The sequence below is a fragment of the Sceloporus occidentalis genome, unplaced genomic scaffold (genome assembly GCF_023333645.1).
Source record: "Sceloporus occidentalis isolate IW3139 unplaced genomic scaffold, rSceOcc1.0.p SCAF_1, whole genome shotgun sequence".
Taxonomy (NCBI): Eukaryota; Metazoa; Chordata; class Lepidosauria; order Squamata; family Phrynosomatidae; genus Sceloporus; species Sceloporus occidentalis.
The window spans coordinates 168,803,334-168,821,209 of record NW_028316981.1 but is presented as its reverse complement, the minus strand read 5'-3'; the positions used below and the strand labels follow the sequence as shown (position 1 = coordinate 168,821,209).

Genomic DNA, 17,876 nt, shown 5'->3' with positions numbered 1-17,876 from the left:
GGGTCACAGTGTGTGTGTGTGTGTATCTCCCACTGTTCCATGCCAGCATTCTCTGAAGATGCCAGCCACAGATGCTGATGAAATATCAGGAATAAACTCTTCCAAAACAGCCGCATAGTCCAAAATCTATGGCTTCCAGCCATGAAAGCCTTCAACTTCGAAATCTTCTTGCATTTCGAGAAGAAAAGAGATTCCACCTCAACATTAGGAGGAACTTCCTGACAGTAAGGGCTATTCGACAGTGGAAGATACTTTCTCAGAGAGTGGTGAGTCTCCCTCCTTGGAAACAGAGACTGGATGGCCATCTGTCTGGTATACTTTGATTGAGAGTTCCTGCATGGCAGGGGATTGGACTGGATGGCCCTTGTGGTCTTTTCCAACACTATGATTCTATGATTCTAATCTCAACGCAGATTTTTCAAAATTGCCAACTAGGCTGAATGCAGGAAGGAGATGTAATGTGACTTGAATGTTGTTGATGAGATGAATGCAACAAGAAAGCAGTCATCTATATACAGGAAAGTTATTGCATCCCTCATTCGATTCCAAACAGTCATGATAGCCACAGACATTGTAAAAACATGGGAAGCAGTACAAAGATAGGACATTAAATCAGTAGGCCTTTCTCCTAACAGCAAAAAAGAAGAAGTAATTATGACATAGTCTGATTGAAATGTTAAAGCAGTAGTCTTTTAAATCAATCCCCTCTCCCTTTTGTATTACAGGAAGGAACCACCTCTGCTCCACATGCAAGTTAATGTTTCAGATTTACAATAAGGTGCAACCCCCCCCCTTTTTTTTTTTTTTTTAATATGGTGAAATACTGGGAGAAACAACCTTGATGCAGATGATAGGTACAGGTTGTACTGCATCTTTCTGTAAAAGTGACATCATGTCCTTGATGAGTACTGTAGATGGAGAGCTATGTTTGAACCCCACCGAAGAACTCTATTGCATGACCCCTCTTCAAACAATGTCAAGCATCTGCAATGAAATTCAACAGCACTGGTTACCAGGTCCTAATACCTTTTCATAAAAAACTGACCTATATTTGTTGGCTCAAGAAGCAGTAGGCAGAGGAGTAGACCTGATTTGACAGTTACCTCTGCGACTATAGGAATTCTTAAAAGAAGAATGTTTAGCCCAAGATCAAAGCCTGGAGAACTGGGTTTGGGATTGGATATCAACCCTCTTTGCTGTGGAACGTATCTTGTGAGTATGCTCTAGCATCTCATCAGTGGCTGCATTATCCCTCTATGATAACTGTCATCCTTCAGACTGTGAGGAAGTGAACAGGCAGGCCCAGCTCCACCAGGGCTAGCCTGAAGAAGAAGAGCCCTCCCTCCAGTCCATCTGCCTTGGTTCAGGTCTCAGAGGGAGAGAAGAACCACTGGACCTCATCCCCTTTCCCACCACCATTCCCTTCTCCTTTTGTGTCATGCCTTAGATTGTAAGCCTGATGGCAGAGAACTGTCTAATTAAAAATAATAATTGTAAGCCATTCTGATAGCCTTTAGGGCTGAAGGGCAGGGTATAAATACCACAAATAAATAAATAAATAGGCCCTGCTTATCACAGGGCAGATCCTCTATGTTAGCTTTCACTCAGAGAGGCCAGAAGAACAGACACAGGCATGGCAGCAGAAGGCTATAGAACCCGCCAAGACCTTGCCACTACAGTTGGCAACAGGTAGAGCTGAGTGAGTCCACTGGGTTGCCAGCCAGTGTGCCTCTGATTGTAGGACCAGTGGCATCACCAGGGTTGGCGTCGCCTGGTACAGTAACTCATGATGTTACCACCACCACCACCCCATTAACTGCCTCCTATACTGCACCATACAGAATCTTTCTAATGTTTTGTACTAATGTTACTCATTACCAAGAACTGAATGTAATGGTAATAGTTGCAACACAAAAAACCTAGCAGAATTAAAATTATACTTTTAAATTATAATATCATGTGCACAGCCTAAATGTATTTGCATATACATAGTTTCAATTGCTTCAAGTGAAAACTTGGTAAAATGTGGTGAGAGCTGCCTGACCTCAAGTGCAAATGATGGGATTGCCAGTGCTGTCTGAGTGAGTACAACACTGAGTAATATCGTGTTGAGAAGGTGGAAGCGTCCAGTTACTGTAGTCTTGAGGTAAGAGTGCACGCAAGAGCCTTGGAGACATCATGGAGACGAATTGAGAATCTCAGCATCTGATGCTGCACCAATAAAAAAGACTTCTTGTGTGGGCTCTTTACATGGTGGAATAGGAGTCATCTGTAGGTAATTAAGAAGAATGTTGAGATGTTATGGAGATAGGTAGAAAGAAGACCCTGTCCTGAACACACTTAGGTGGAACACGTTAAGAGAAGGACCCCTTAGGGAGTGAAATGGAAAAATAGGAATGAGGACAGAGACCACCAATATCATTTTTGTGCTTTTTCTGGCTGTTGTGCTCCTGGGTCTCAGCTGGAGGAGTAGGTTGATGTCTACAGACCTGTCTGGAATAAGGGGACCACAGTCTGCTCAGTGAACCTGGAGATGGAATGATCTGTATCCTCTCAAGTCATTGTAGGTCTTGGTACTGAATTTTGTAACAATCTCTTCAGCATGAGTCTTACAGATGAACTTGAAGAGGCTCATAACAATGTAGAACTCAGAGCAGCTGAAGAAGTAGAAAGATAAGAAATGCTGACTAAGAATACAGAGCAAGGTCAGCAGCCTAAAGCCCCCCCCCCCCCCCAGGAAAGCCTTTAGCCAAGAAGACCTGTTCCAACACATGGGGCAAGGGAATGCCTGGCAATGCAAACAAGTCCCTACATTGTACTCCTCTCCCAAGCACAAGAGGCAACTGAAATGGCTGTCCTTTTTAGGTATCACTCCCACAGGAGGAACACCTCTTAAACAAGCTGGTAGGGGCCATCAAAACCTGTAGGAGGCAAGCAGAGGACGCCTGAAGATGAAGAGTCAGCTCAGTCCGTGTCACAGCTGAGAAGATGCCAAAGAACAATGCTAAAACGCTTAGGAGAGAGAAGTTGAAAGAAAAGGCTGCTTACCTGTAACTAGTTTTTGGAGTGGTCATCTGTGAATTCACACAAACAGGTCTTCCTGAGACACCCTTGCCAGAGAACGAGATAATCGAACCCGAGTAATTGGTACCCACTGAAAGACAATCAATCAGGTCGGAGAAGGCACCACATCATGTGGAAGGTCATAGATGTGCTGATAAGGCACTTCGAATCCATGTGTGGCAGGAAGCAAATACCAACCAGTCTCTCTATCAAACACTAGTTCCACAGACACTCGAACATGAGCTGGAGAGTACCTCAAAACATACTGATCATGGGAGTTGAGATTGTAACATCCGGAGAAGCTACAGTACCAAGGCTGTACATCTGATACAGAGTGCTGAAGAGATCTCTCAGTACCAAGGTGAAGGAGACTGGGAGAAAGATCAGATAGCTGATCCAACTCTACAAGGTGCTTAAGCAATCCTTTGGGATGTGTGAAGAGGTCCTCACCCTGGAGACTGCTGGTGGGGGAGCAGGTAAATCCCGACATGGAGAGGCCAGTTGCATGGGAGATTCCACAGTCCCTCTGACACCAAGCCAACCTGTACCTCAACCACCTGGAAGGAGACATCGGGGGAAAGCAGTTTCAAAACCAAGGCAGGCTCATGGCGCTCTGCATCTTGAGGAGCTAAAGATGTAGAGGCCTTCTGAGACTCAGGATGAGAGCTTTCCTCAGATGAATGCTTAGTGTTTCTTCTTTTTCTTTTTGGACTCTCCAGAATGATGGCCAGTAGTACCATATATACTCAACTATAAATTGAGCTCAATAATAATAAGAAGAATAAGTTTATTTATATTTCCTGCCTCTCCCACAGATCAAGGTAGGATTACATCATTAAAATGATACATAATACAAAATACAATCAATAAAAAACTAATACTGATGTATAAGTATAATGTATAAGTTAAGGTCACGTTTTGGGGCCAAAGTTATAGATTCTGCCATGACCCGTGGGTATCGAGGGTAAAACTGGCAGGTTCCTTCAGAGTGTGTATGTGTGTGTACGGCAAGAGAGACTCTCATTGATACTTTCTGCTTCATTGTTTCAGCTTTCGTTTTAGCTAGACATGCGGGCGGGAGAGGACTCTTAAACAGCAATATCAATCATTCGCGACGCTTTCTGCTTGGCAGAAGAGAGAAATAAACTGTTCTGCCAATTGCATGGGGAAATCTGAAAGAGCTGCTATCACATTACTATAGTGACCCATAAATAAGTCAACCTTACACTCGTCTATAAATCTAAAAATTTATGCCCATTGTTTGATTAGCATGGGCATAAATTTAATAATTAAACATCTGAATGGGAGGAAATAATAGAAAAGGGCAAGAAAAAGAGGATTACTAAATATTATAAAATGATATTAACATGGGATATGGAGGAAGAAGTGATAAGAGAAAGCATGATTCACTGGGCCCAAAATATAGGGAAAAATTTGGAATATCAGAATTGGGAAAACATTTGGAGAGGTACAAAATACACAGTTAACCAAGAGCTAAAAGAAAATACTTACAAAATGACGTATAGATGGCATTTGTCCCCACAAAAAATCGCATATGTGTATAAAAATAATAATCCATATTGTTGGAAATGCGATAATAATAATAAATTTTTATTTTTATACCGCTATTCCAGCGATCACAGCGGTGAACATCAAAGAGTAAGACAATTAAAACATCAGCATGACAATAATACAAAGTTAACAATTAAGAACAGTAAAAACCAACAACACCCTATACAAGTGGCTGTGTAGAATGGAATACACAAAAACATTGCCAAGGGGAAGAGAATGACCACAAGGCTCACGGGGGGAAGCCCTGGTGGAACAAAAAAGTCTTCAAGTTCTTCTTGAAAGCATTGAGGGAGGTGGAAGTACGGAGCTCATTGGGGAGGGAGTTCCAGAGCTGAGGGGCTTAAATAGAGAAAGCCCTCTGAGCTGATACATATCAAGCGTCTGGAACTCTTAAAAGATGTCTTTCACCCGACCTGAGAGTGCGGGGCGGATTGTATGGGGAGAGGCGGTCCTCCAAGTATCCTGGGCCCAAGCCATTTAGGGCTTTATAGGGGATAACCAACACCTTGTATTTGGCCTGGAAGCGAATAGGCAGCCAATGGAGATCTTTTAGGACTGGTGTTATATGGCTGGCCCTGGAACATCCAGTATTCTGCACTAATTGAAGCTTCCGGGTTTGGTACAAGGGTTGCCCCATGTAAAGCGCATTACAGAAATCTAATCGAGAGGTTACCAGAGCATGTACAACGGTTTCAATTGGAACTTACTACCACATGTGGTGGACATGCAAGAAGGCAAATCAATATTGGGTAGAGGTGTATAAGGTAATAACACTGGAATTGAAAATCCAAATGGCTTTTGTACCTGAAACATTCCTGTTAGGCATGTTAAATGATGAGCTGAATAAGAAATATGGGAATTTATTGTTTCATCTTTTATCCTGTGCAAGAATTGTCTACGCAAAACTATGGAAGACAAAACAAATTCCATCTATAGAACAATGGTTAAATAAAGTATTTGAGGTGGCAGAGATGGATAAGATGACATGTTGGATGAGAGAAAAGAGTGAAGCACAGGTTAAAAAAGAATGGGACCTTTTTTATATTTTTTAAAACGAAAGATGGAACAATGTTATTTTTTGCTAAAACAAAGGAAGAAATATAATAAAAGGTTACAGAGAGTTTATGTTGTAAAAAAGATAAGACAAACGCTTGAAAGTTTGTTTGAAAAGACGTAGTGCACAATTACATTAACAAACGTCATTTTTTAAAAGTTGAACAAAAGTTTACTTAATGAATAAACAAAAGCTAGGCTAGTTAACTGAGAAATATCTGACCAGGAAACTATGTAAAATGGATTAATTTGTAAAGGAAAGTTAACCAGTTAAGGTGAGGGGAACGTATAGCAAATGGTTAAGATAAAGCAAAAACAAACAAACCAGGAATATAAGAAAAATATAAGTTGCAGGAAGTAGATCCTACGTGTTAAATGTTTTTTACGGTAACTCTCAAGAGAGACAATATATGTTAGTAAAGAAATTAGACAAACTAAGATACAGAAATCAGAAAAGACGTGTTAGAATATGAAGATATGAAGAAAGAGTAGGCAAATATGTAAACATTAGTGACGGGAATGAGTACTTTGTATGTATATATGTATATAATTATGTTAAGTTTGTGTTTTTTTAATGTGAAGTTATGTATGTCTTGTGAAAAACCAACAAAAAGTAATAATAAAATAAATAAATAAAAAAAATGTATGCCCAGAAATAAATTGGGGTCAATTTTGGGCATAAATTTTTAGATTTATAGATGAGTATATATGGTAATCTCAGGCTGAAGGGATTGCACCGGAGCCAATGGGACTTCACCCCTAGCCACAGAGTCCTTCCTGGATGTTACCTCAACATCAAGACTCGGTATTGAGCCCTTTTTCAGTCTCCAGTGCACCTTGTCAGGTTTCACACGGTGTTTCGAGACCAAGTCAGTACTGACATGATGCCAAGATTTCTTGGACTCAGCATGTCTGCCAGCCTCAGGATAGTATTCCTCAAGTGAGCGAGTGGATTTACCCATGGAGGCAAAACTTGGTGGGGCCAACACGGAAAGTTTTAAGGGCTGTTCATACAGAAACACCCTTAACATAGACTCCTGATTTTTCCTCGCATGAGGTGTAAAGGCCTTGAAGTGGGCACAAGTATTCACGTTGTGACCCTTGCCCAAAAAAAGAAGGCAACGAAAATGGCCATCCTGGCTCGGGAGCTTGGCCCAACACTCATCCCACCTCTTAAAAGAGGTCAAACAAGTTGACATTCCACTAACTGTAGTAGAACAGTCCACATCAAAGCTGTTAAAAATCAGTCCAGTAGGAAAAGCCAAAAGAATAGTAAAAAACAGTCCAAAAATCGAAAAGCCAAATCGTGAGGTAAAATTCAAAGTGATTCCGAGTACAAAGTTCCTTCGATGTTGCAAGCGCGGTGGACAAAAAGGAATTAAGCTAAATGAGTGGAAACTAGGGGTGAACTAAGAGGTGCTTCAAAAACCTGCCTAGTGATTCCAGAATGTTCTGAATTGCCATAGGCAGACCTATTTGTGTGATTCACAGAGACCATGAAGAACAACAATCAAGTTCATAGTTCAGAAGTCTTTAATCAGACAAAAGAATTCTGAAGCAAAGATGATAATGATGATTATTAATAATAATATATTCTGAAGAGTGTGTTCTGTTTGATGATGATGCTGCTGCGGTAGATAAAAAAGAACTGAGAACTGAACAGGGATTGCTGTGCATCGTGCTTGTCAAAATGCTCATTTATCAGCTCTTGAAGGTTCTGAATGATGCACTGCACAGATGTGGATGACCCATTTGTGTGAATCACAGAGGCAATGAAGAAGAATTATTTTCTCCTCCATGATACCTAAACTTGCTGAAGTCTACCAGTGAAGCTAACAGTAGTGGGAAATTGAGGACAAATAAAAGAACAATCATTTACATATAACACAAATTATACTCTGGAATTCACTACACCAGGACACAGTGACAGGCATCAACTTGGACAGATTTAACAAGTGATTAGACAATTTCATGGCAAAGTTCTCCATGTCTACTAGTCTTGATAGCTATATATGAGTGCGTTGTCATAGGTGGTATGCCTCTGGATATCAGTTGCTACAGAGCTAGTGTTGGAAGGTGCTGTTGAACTCATACCCCATCGGGGCCTGATTGGCCACAGGGCAACAGCATGTTAGTTTAGATAGATGCTTGGGTCTCATCCATCTTAACTCTTATGATAGTTATGAAGTCTGGAATTTAGTGAGATTGTTGCACTGATCCACATTAACAGGGTCAGGTAGCTTTATACCATGGATGTCTGTCAACTTCTGCTGGATTTAAACGGAAAGCTTCCATAAACTAAGTCTAGTGACTGCTGCTTTTTTGCTGTTATGCTGTAAGAATGCTGGATATTTGGCACTATTCCTACAGCACCAGTCCTTTCTGTTAATTGCCTCCTTTTCCTTCTATTTATTTATTTATTTCATTTTTATACCACTTTTCTCCCAAAAAAGGGACCCAAAGCGGCTCACAAGATAAAACGTTAAAACATCACAATAAAAATGTAAAACTAATTTTAAAAATCTAGAATCTGTTTCAACTGGATATTACTGTTCCTCTTTTTTATGTTAAGCACCCTATTCCCTGTAGTTTACAACTAGTAAACTGCCATTCTTGTATGCTGAGGGGAAAGAGTAAAGTATCTGGGCCAGTTTGAGTCTCTAAATACTTCCTTTTGAGAAACTGCAGCCATAGTTGCCTTGAGTTCAGCTCATCTGTATTAGCTGTCAGAATGAAACACAACACTGCACTCTTGTGTCAATGCACTGCACTAGACACTTGGGAATTCATCTTATTCATCTTGTTCTATAATGGAAATGTTTACAAAAGGTGTTGTGAGGAAGATATTTATTTGGTGGGTTTTCAATTAAGCTTGTATTCTTGCAGGAGGGGGTGCACTTGGGAATGTTTCTACCTATGCTCATTATTTAATGTTGAGATTTGGGATGAGCACTTCTGTTCCATACTACTTCAACAGCAATAGCATTTCTTTACATTTCTATATCACTTATCAGTGAACTCAGCACTGTAAGCCAATTGTCCCCAACAAGCTGAATACTCATTTTACCGACATATGAAAGAAGGCTTATTCAGCTTTGGAGACCTGGGATTGAACTCACAACCTTGTGGCTGCAATACCAGAATTTAACCACTGCGCCATCAGGGCCTGACAGCATCAAAACATTTTCCCATTGTCACAAGGGGGGTTAGGAAACCACTCTAAACCTTCCTTCTTGACATCTCACCCTGCCTATGGTGAAAGAAGTGCTGTGTCCTTACCTATGCTCCATCTTCAGCCAAGATCCTTACTTTTTTCCCTTCCTTAAAAAAAGTGTGCATTGTAAAAAAAAATTCCAGATGTGCACCTGGCTCTGGGATATTCTTGTTTCCAATTTCAGTTTTTACTTTGGGCCAGCATCTAAACGGGTAGCAATCATAAAATGAAAACTGTGTTAAAATCAGTTTCTCTTTCTAGTTGAAACACTCACATTAACAGATTGACTATACAGGTCTGCATGTTCCTCAGTGCCTGATTGCCAAATCTGCCAACTCTATTACATCTGAATAGTTATTGCTATGGGGAAATAGCAATGCAATGCCCATCCCTTGACAATTTAACTTGCAAGGCCCTGGTCAGCCTTGTCTGGCTTGCTTTTCAAATTGGACCACCAGGCTATGTGGACTCTTGGGCTGGTTCAGCACAGTCTGCTCTCAGTGGAGGCCAACAACTAGGTGTCTTCAAATGCCATCATGTATTTTCTGTAATAACCTAAATTGACCTAAACAAAAAGGAGATGCTATTGTTCCTGCCTTTTCCCTTAGAAGGAATGGAGATAAAACATGCAGAGAAGGGCAATGTTCTTTCAAAACTTCCTAATTTTGTTCCCAAGTATGGTTACCATAGTTTGAAAAGTAAAAAAGAGGACACATTTACTGGCCATTTCAGACCAGCTATTGCTATGATGAGTCACTTTAAATGCCCTACTATGTATGCTGTGATAATTGCTACTAGAAATCGTTCTAACCTTTGTTGTATTTTAAACAAGAATTTTAATTATTTAGCAGTGTTTAATACCAACAATTATCTGGTTATAATTGAATTTTCAATACTTAACTAACTGCAAAATTAATGATGCTCAAATTACCACAAATAATACTGAGGCTGCCTGCTTTGAAGGCTTCCCTGGCCCTGCTTGAACCTGGCATGATTTCCTCATCCTGAGAGCTACCTGAGCGTCTGCTTTTTCAAGTCCTGACCTTGTAAAAAAAGCAAAGACAAGTTAAAAAATCCTCCCAGACAGAAATGTTAACTCTGAAAAAAAGGACATGTCTTGGAAAAAGATGTACGTTAACCCTGTTTTTTAGTAAACATTAGACTAGTATCTGAAGATAAGTTTAATAACAGCAGAGAAATGAAGGAAATACACCTCAAGCTAAATTTCTGTTTTCAGAACACACTACTGAAAGTGAATTCTCTCTATAACTTGTATTTTTACCCCCACCCTGAGACACACAAATTAATGAATAAGAGAGGTTTGAGTTTCACAGAAATGTATTTATTCAAATGGCCTGTAATAGGGTAACTGCAGTCTACAATTTGAGTAGTCCAGGTGTACATGATGGTAGAAGCATGTATTTCTCAAAAAAGCCAGCTAGTGACTTGAAACTTTTCAAGCATCACAGTTTTTTGCAAGTGTTCTTTCCTTGTCCATCACCAACTAAATGGCAAGGATAGTCTCTAGCAAATATGCAGCATTTAGTCACCCATCAAAGAAAGTAGCCAGCAAAACTCCCCTTCATTGTGTAAAAAAAAAAAAGTAACTGAGCAGGCATCTGTCTAGCCCAGTGGTCCCCAAACTGTGCCCTTTAAGAGATTTTGGGCTTCAACTCCAAGAAGCCTTAACCATATTGACCAATAGTCTGGGATTCTGGGAGCTGAAGTCCAAAATCCCTTAAAGAATACAGTTTGGGAACCACTGGTCTAGCCAAACATGAATAGGAGGAGATACATCTGTAATACTCCCCAACTATGAGTAAATCTTAATGTGCTCCTTTAAAGTGCATGTTACTTTGTTTCAATCAATCCCTGTACTAATGCAAATCAGCAAAAGTCTCCCCACCCAATCTGAAAATTTAAACAGCGGAGGAGTGGAGTATAAGAATGCCTACTACTAACTATGGTTCTGAGAAGGAAGCATATCACTTTCCCTTATCTTTTTAGTGCTGAGTATTCCCCACAGTGCTAATCTCAAACAATTAAATTGTATGATACTTTTAGGAGCTGCACAGCACACCCTCAGTAATAAGCTGCCAACCTTTTCTATCTGTTCCATACTTAGGTGCTGCTTTACAAAAGGTACCTTCCCCTTGATTAGGCCACATCAAAATAAATAGCATGATGACTGTGAATGTTCAAACTATCCTAAAGATATGCTATACAAAATTTCCTATGGTTCAACATAGTATCTTCACCTTTACTTCTACCTTTCTGTCTGATGCCTTTATCTCCATGTTCCATCAAGTGCTAGCATTTACTGAGAGCAGGTGGGTGTGCGCCATTGCTGCACTGGTACTTAAGGGAACAGACTGCTGCTCTCCATCCAAAAGCAACTCGAGTCTTCTTTCATCTGTGAGGCTCTTTTCTGACCTTAAGAAGTGGCTTATAGGAAAGAGAACAGAACACTCTTGGGTGCTGTGCTGGAGCAGAAAACAAAAGCAGGAAGGCAGTCCTTTCCCAAACCCATCTCCTGTTCCAATCAACATCTTCCCTTCCTTGACACTGTAACTGTTTTATTTTTATTTTTAAAGAAGGCAGTGAGTCACACCTGCCCTTTCTCAGTCTCTGGTGATGCTGAATAGTATTTGATATTTTGCTCTGCTGTCATAACCAGTCATATACCTCCTTTCAGTATCTGCTCCAGAAGGAAGTGAAGATGAATGCTTTCCAATGGGTGTTGATGATACAGTGCTAGGTATCTGAATGTGGCCTTTGCAGGAATCGTAAGATCTTTCATTAGTAAATAGAAGCACTGATTTTCCTTTCTTGGGTAGGAACCTGGCAACATCTTTCCATGAGAATACATGAATTCCCTAAACCAGCCAAGTCTTTAAAGGGTGGAACAGGTTAGGAGAATGGACTCACAGCCCAATAAAATCCTTTCTTGGGTCTAGAACAGTAGTGCACACGGAGCTTTGTGCAAGCTCACAGCATTTTTGTGTCCAGCAGAATTGTGGTTACAGTTTCTCCAGTCCCTGCTCATCTAGAACTAAAATTATTTTGGAGTTCAAAATGACAATGGAGTAAAATTGGAGATAAGTAGTTGGGCTAATGCTCAAAATACAACAACACAACACCCCACAGAACTATCTATAATTCCCTCATACATCCTTACACTATATGAACACAGGGATAGGACTCCAAACAGAGAAAGGTTTATCTACACCACAATATACAACAGTTTGTCAAATCAAGGAATCATAGGGACAGTAGTACCACAAAGGGACCAGAACTCTCACTCTTAATAGAGTAACAGCACTGTCGATGGTCTCCTCTTGCTAGAACAAACCAGGAGAAAAACCACTATCAAGCCAGCTTGTAAATCTGTAAATTGGATAAAGGCTTAGTGACATAATGAATTAACCAGTTCTCTGGGCAGGTTTACACAGGCCCCTCCTTTCCCACTAGAAATAGGTGGCCTGTACATATGATTGTAAGTGAGGAATTCAGGAATAGGTCAATTGAGGTTTGCTTGTTTTTCTAAAAAAAGATAAAAATAAGACCTTTCACTTAATCTTTGTATTTGGTTAAAATGTAAACCTTCCCCCTGAATTTGCTTCCTGGGACTTTTTGTCTATTACATCAGTCCAAGTGAGACTACAACAAAAAGTGAAAAGCAGTTTTGGGGGGGGGGGCACTGTCTCTTGCACTGCCCACTTAATGGCACTGAGCCCTCTAACTTTTCAAGATGCCTTCCCCTAGGTGAGATGGGATGCAACAATTCGAACATACTTTAGAAACACCAGAATGATTGTAGCAAGGAGCAGCAATGACATGTATATCTTGGCAAAGGAGACTGCAGGTCACATCATTTGATGTCAGTTAAGGACCCTAGTTTATTTCACAGGGTCCCCTTTGCCATCTGCCAAAGGCTTCATGTCAAGGATGCAGCCTTTGCTCTGCTATTTCTCCCAATCAGCAGTTTGGCATAATGGCAAAGTCCACTTTCCCTAAAGGGTCCACAAAGGATACTTTTGTTTTTAAGTGATGGAAATGGGATACCTTGAATATAGGGGATAAGCAGTTAACTAAAAGAGGGTATAGGAGGAAGCGGGAGGGGAATTTTCTATAAAAAGGCACTGGGATTGGCTCTGGGATCTTTCTGGTTTCTGTAGCGCATGGCAAGCCACACTCCAAGGATCTGAAAAAGAGAGGAAAAAGGAAGCAGCTATGAGACCTCATTCAAAAGGTAATACCAAGTCACTGTGTTTACTATATTTAATTTCTACAACACTGATTATTACAGTATTTATTTACATTTCTGGTTGTTGCCTTTCTGGGAAAGCTCTGGTTTCTTTATTAATTAGCTATATGGCAAGCAGAAGTTTAACACCTCTTGAAATATGCCTTCATGGCAGCACAGAAAGAGACCAAAGTGGGGGGAGAGGGAGTCAGCAACCCTGCTTCCCTCTCTCTTTGGCCTAATAGGCATCCTTACCTCTGTGAAGCTGAAAAAGAGTCCAACTCCGCCGAGGATTTTCAAGGCTTCACCTGCATGTTCCATCATTACCTCACCACAACTGAGGCACCTTGTTTTTTTGCAAGCCTGCAGAGGATGACAAAAATAATTGTTACTTTGACTGTTAGTTGTAGGGAGGGAATCACAAATTTTGAAATACTTTCACACAAAGCCAATGGCAGTGACTAAAGAAAAACCCACTAATTTGCCCAACAGCAAAAGCTGTAACAGTCTTGTATCTGATATATTGCTGACAGCAAAGATTTTAGTCAAGTGAAACTATATCCAGTGAATGTACTGGCTATAGTCTGCTACTATTTCAAAGACATACTTAATTGAATTGAACTAGCATGGTGTATTGGTTTGAGTGATGAACTGATTTTGGAGACCAGGATTTGATTCCCAGCTTGGCCATGAAATCCACTGAGTGTCCTTAGGCAAGTCACACTCTCTCAGCCTAAGGGGAAAGCAATGGAAAACCTTCTCTGAAGAAATCCTGCCAAGAAAACTCCATGATAGGGCACCTTAGGATCACTATAAATCAGAAATGACTTGAAGATACAACAAAAACAACCAACTTCAGTTTCCCTCTGAAGGCTGGTGGCCAGTCTCTTTAAAAATAAATGCTGTGGGAGTAAGAAGGAAGAAAAATATCATGTATTTTCACTGTGGTGTGACCAAAGATTCTGACTCAAATCTGACTAGGTAAAAATACTTTCTTGGGGAGGAACAGAAAGACTTGAGCCAACGTGAAAGTAAACAAAATAGCAATTTTGTTTACATTATCACTTGTATTGCATTATCAACTGTTGCTTGACTTTGTACCCAACTCAAAACTCTGGAGACACTCAGATGCTCAAAAAAATTAACATCCTGAAAAGGCTTGACAGAACCTGAGTCAGGATATGTGTTTTGGGAGAAATTATGTAGGAATTTACTTTGCTGATTATAAAAGATATCTCTTTGAACCCTGGTTCAAAGGAGGAGACCTGTGTTTGGGACAGTTAACCACTAATATGCTAGCAAAAACAATGTACACAGAGCCTTTAGATCTAATTAATAATTTGTGTTCTACTCTTAAATAAATCTGGAGCTGTTATGAAATTTACTTTCCAAAGTAAAGCTGGAAAATGCATAATACCTTGAAATGTGGCTGAATTTAACATGCAACTACAGGAAGTCAGGACAGCTCTAGTTTCTTTAATTAGCTATATGGCAAGCAAAAACAGGTAGTCCTCCGGTTACTGCTGACTAGGGCTGATGAAAGTTAAAGGTCCAATCACTTTTGGCAAGGCCACACATCCCCCATGCCTAATGTAAGTCAAAGTCTAAGGGACCTTGGATACCTTCATACTGATATTTGTATTATTAAAACCAAAGTCCTGCCAGATGATCTCTTCTCTGTGAAAATACTCTGCAAGCAAACTTTTTTTTCTGCATCACAGGGACACATGTGGCCCTCCAGATATTGGACTGCAACCTCCATCAGTCCTAGCTAACACAACCAATAGTAAGGGATGATGTGAGTTGCACTCTAACGACACTCCCTCTGCTATAACAAATGAATTACAAGAGGTCTGGCTTGGGCCCTTTAGAAAATAAACACATGACTTCCAATACTGGCAAAAAGAAATTTAACTTTCCTTACAGAAGAACGTTACTGCCAGCATAAAATAAAAAACAGAATGAAAAGCTGAAGGAAAGATAAGAACCAGACAATTTAATAAGCAAGAAAAAGAAGCAAAGGGCTTTAGAAATAAGGTTTAAACAGAACACAAAAAAACATGTAGCCATATAAGCGATGAGCAGGCACACTGCAGCTCCAAAGCCATTTTGCACACCCAAATGTGAGGGTCTCCCCTAAAATGGTCCCAGAACTATTTCTTGCTCCAAAAGAAATGCCTAAAAGGGATTTCAGGGACTGCACCCCCTAGAAACCTGGGAAGAGATATTGGCCATTCTGTGTGGCCAAAAAAAATCAGACTTCCCCAATTTGGAGTGGGGGAACAGAAGGTGGCAATGGAGGCAACAGTATTGCAGGGTCCTACAAGGGTGATTAATGCAGCCATCCAAGTCCTGACAACTGGTCACCTGAGTCTAGACCATAAGACATATTCCAAAATCCAAATTGTAATAACAACAGGCCAGCACAAAAGGCACATGTTTGAAATCTCTAGAGCAGGGGTTCTCAAACTCCAGGCCTCCAGATGTTTTGGACTTCAACTCCCAAAATCCCAGATCATTGGCCAAGCTGTCAGGGAGGGCATTAGGAGGTAGGAAGGAAATTTGCATGTGGGTAGTGATTGGCTGAGGGACAAAGAGGAAGGAGGAGCCTTTGTGGGGCTCTGGAAGTCTATTCAGATTGACTGTAGAATCCTGGGGTAGGAAGGAAATTTGCTTGTGTGCGGTAATTGGCTGAGGCTTCTGGGAGATGAAGTCCAAAACATCTGGAGGGCCGGAGTTTGAGGACCCTTGCTCTAGCGCCCTTCCACGGGCAAACCAGGTGGGAAGACCTGATGTTCAAGTATGCAGTCTACATGCTGTCTTGAGATGTAATGAGAAGGAAGGGTCTTCAGATACTCCAATGGGGTTCATCAGATAATGTGATTGTATAAGGTTTCACCTGGAGTAGGTCCTAGGCTTGCTGGATCTGGACAATTTGGTTCTCAATTTGAAAATGTGAAACCCCATGGTAAACTCAGAATGGATGATCAACAGCAGCATGGAATGCCTGCCGGACGAGATCCGTCAAATTACCAATCCAGAGAGCTTTAAAAAGGCCATTAAGACGGATCTCTTCCGGCAAGCCTTCCCGGAATAAAATACTCGGCCACAAATAAGACTTCCCATCCAGTGAACTCTGCCCATGATGATTTTTATTTAGCTTAGTCGGTTTTAATATGTAGTTTTTAATCTTACATTGTTTAATCTTGTTTTAAGGGGGGACATTATGTATATATGGATGTATTTTAACCTGTTGTACGCCGCTGTGACTGCCTGTCAAAAAGCGGGATAGAAATTTTAAAAATATTATTATTATTATTATTATTATTATTATTATTATTATTATTATTATTGCATAATTTTCCAATGACTGGTTAACTAACTCAGTGGGTTTCAAACTGTTTTCTGATGAATGCTGGGGTCCTTGGAAGCCTTCTGGGAAAATCAGTCATGGAGAACCATCTTCTCTGAAAAGACAGCTTGCAATCTTTGTCAAGCTTTCTTATAACTCATAGTTTCAAGGGTGTCTCCTAGGATACATTTACACGAAGAAATAGTGCAGAAGTCTCCAATATGGCATCTGTGGATATCATAGCACTCACTGAGCCCCTCCAGTTTCACCAAGAGGCTTTCCATTCCTAGCGCTTCTGAAGTTACAGAGTACAGGCTTACTTTTTTGTCCCCGAACTTGCAGTTGATCAGCTGTCCAGCAAGGCAGAAAAAGGAGAGCTGCTTCTCTGGTTAACCCAATTATCTTCTTGCCCATATAGCATTCCTTCTTGCTCTTCCTTCACCTCACAACCTTACTATTTCTTCCAACTCTGCTCCATTATCCTCACATTCTCTCTCATTTCTCTCTCTTCCCAGCTCGTTTCTCTCCTGTTCTGTCACAACACCCTCTCCCTTGATTGGCAAAGGCTCTGATGTCAGTAGCATTTTTTAGGACTGGCATGATGAGACCGCAAGAATAGTGTTTGCTTTCCCTTTGGGCCAGGTGTAATTTTTCTTTCTTTTGAGGACTGGAAATAAATGGAAGAGACAGACCATCCCTATCTAGATCTATTCAGAAAATTAATCAAGTTATGTATCTTTTGTGCCTTAAGCCCCCACGGCAGCCATTTTGCCACTAGTTATAGAACCCATTGCAACCATGTTGTGGTATGTCCTAGAATATAACTCAAAATATCGGCAGGTTGGCAGTCTGAGGCCCGGGTACCGCATGATGAGATGAGCTCCCATCACTAGTCCCAGCTTCTGCCAAGCTAGCAGTTCAAAAGTATGCAAATGCAAGTAAACAAATAGGTACCACTTTGGTGGGAAGGTAAAAAGCGTTCTGAGCAATCATGCTGGTCGCATGATCACAGAGTAGCCTCTGACAACGCTGGCTCTTCAGCTTAATAACAGAGATGAGCACCGCCCCTATGGTCGGACACGACTTGACAACCTTGTCAACAGAGAAGACCTTTATGTTTTAAAATTCCATATGATACACTTTAAATACATGGCCCAGTCCATATCCCTACCTCCAGCTTCCTTGTCCAGTAACTCTGGGGCTTTCTACATTGCCATTTGGGACGTCCTCCGGACGTCCCATTTTAAAAAAGGGGCGTCTCTTTTAGACGCCCCATGGCCTAGTACGGACTCCGTCCGTACAAGATGGCGGCGCCCCTTCTACATGGGCGCCGCCATCTTTACGTATCGGACGCACAGCGTCCAGACGCGTCGCGC

At 40.9% G+C, this 17,876-nt stretch overlaps 1 protein-coding gene across 3 annotated transcripts in view; it reads right to left on the bottom strand.

Moving 5' to 3' along the window:
- The window catches only part of LOC149322694 (tetraspanin-31-like), a 39,775-nt gene that overhangs the window by 2,423 nt on the left and 19,476 nt on the right, over nt 1–17,876 (bottom strand). The window contains exons 5-10 of one of the 3 annotated variants that reach the window (XM_089481713.1): nt 13,404–13,511; nt 9,834–13,106; nt 8,968–9,106; nt 3,049–3,620; nt 2,045–2,657; nt 838–984 (exon numbers count right to left, since the gene is read on the bottom strand). In XM_089481713.1, coding sequence (XP_089337839.1) covers nt 13,032–13,106; nt 13,404–13,511 — 183 coding nt within the window. In that variant the 3' untranslated portion in view covers nt 838–984; nt 2,045–2,657; nt 3,049–3,620; nt 8,968–9,106; nt 9,834–13,031. The remainder of the gene's footprint in view (nt 1–837; nt 985–2,044; nt 2,658–3,048; nt 3,621–8,967; nt 9,107–9,833; nt 13,107–13,403; nt 13,512–17,876) is intronic. The other 2 variants (XM_089481717.1, XM_089481706.1) reach the window with 2 other exon arrangements.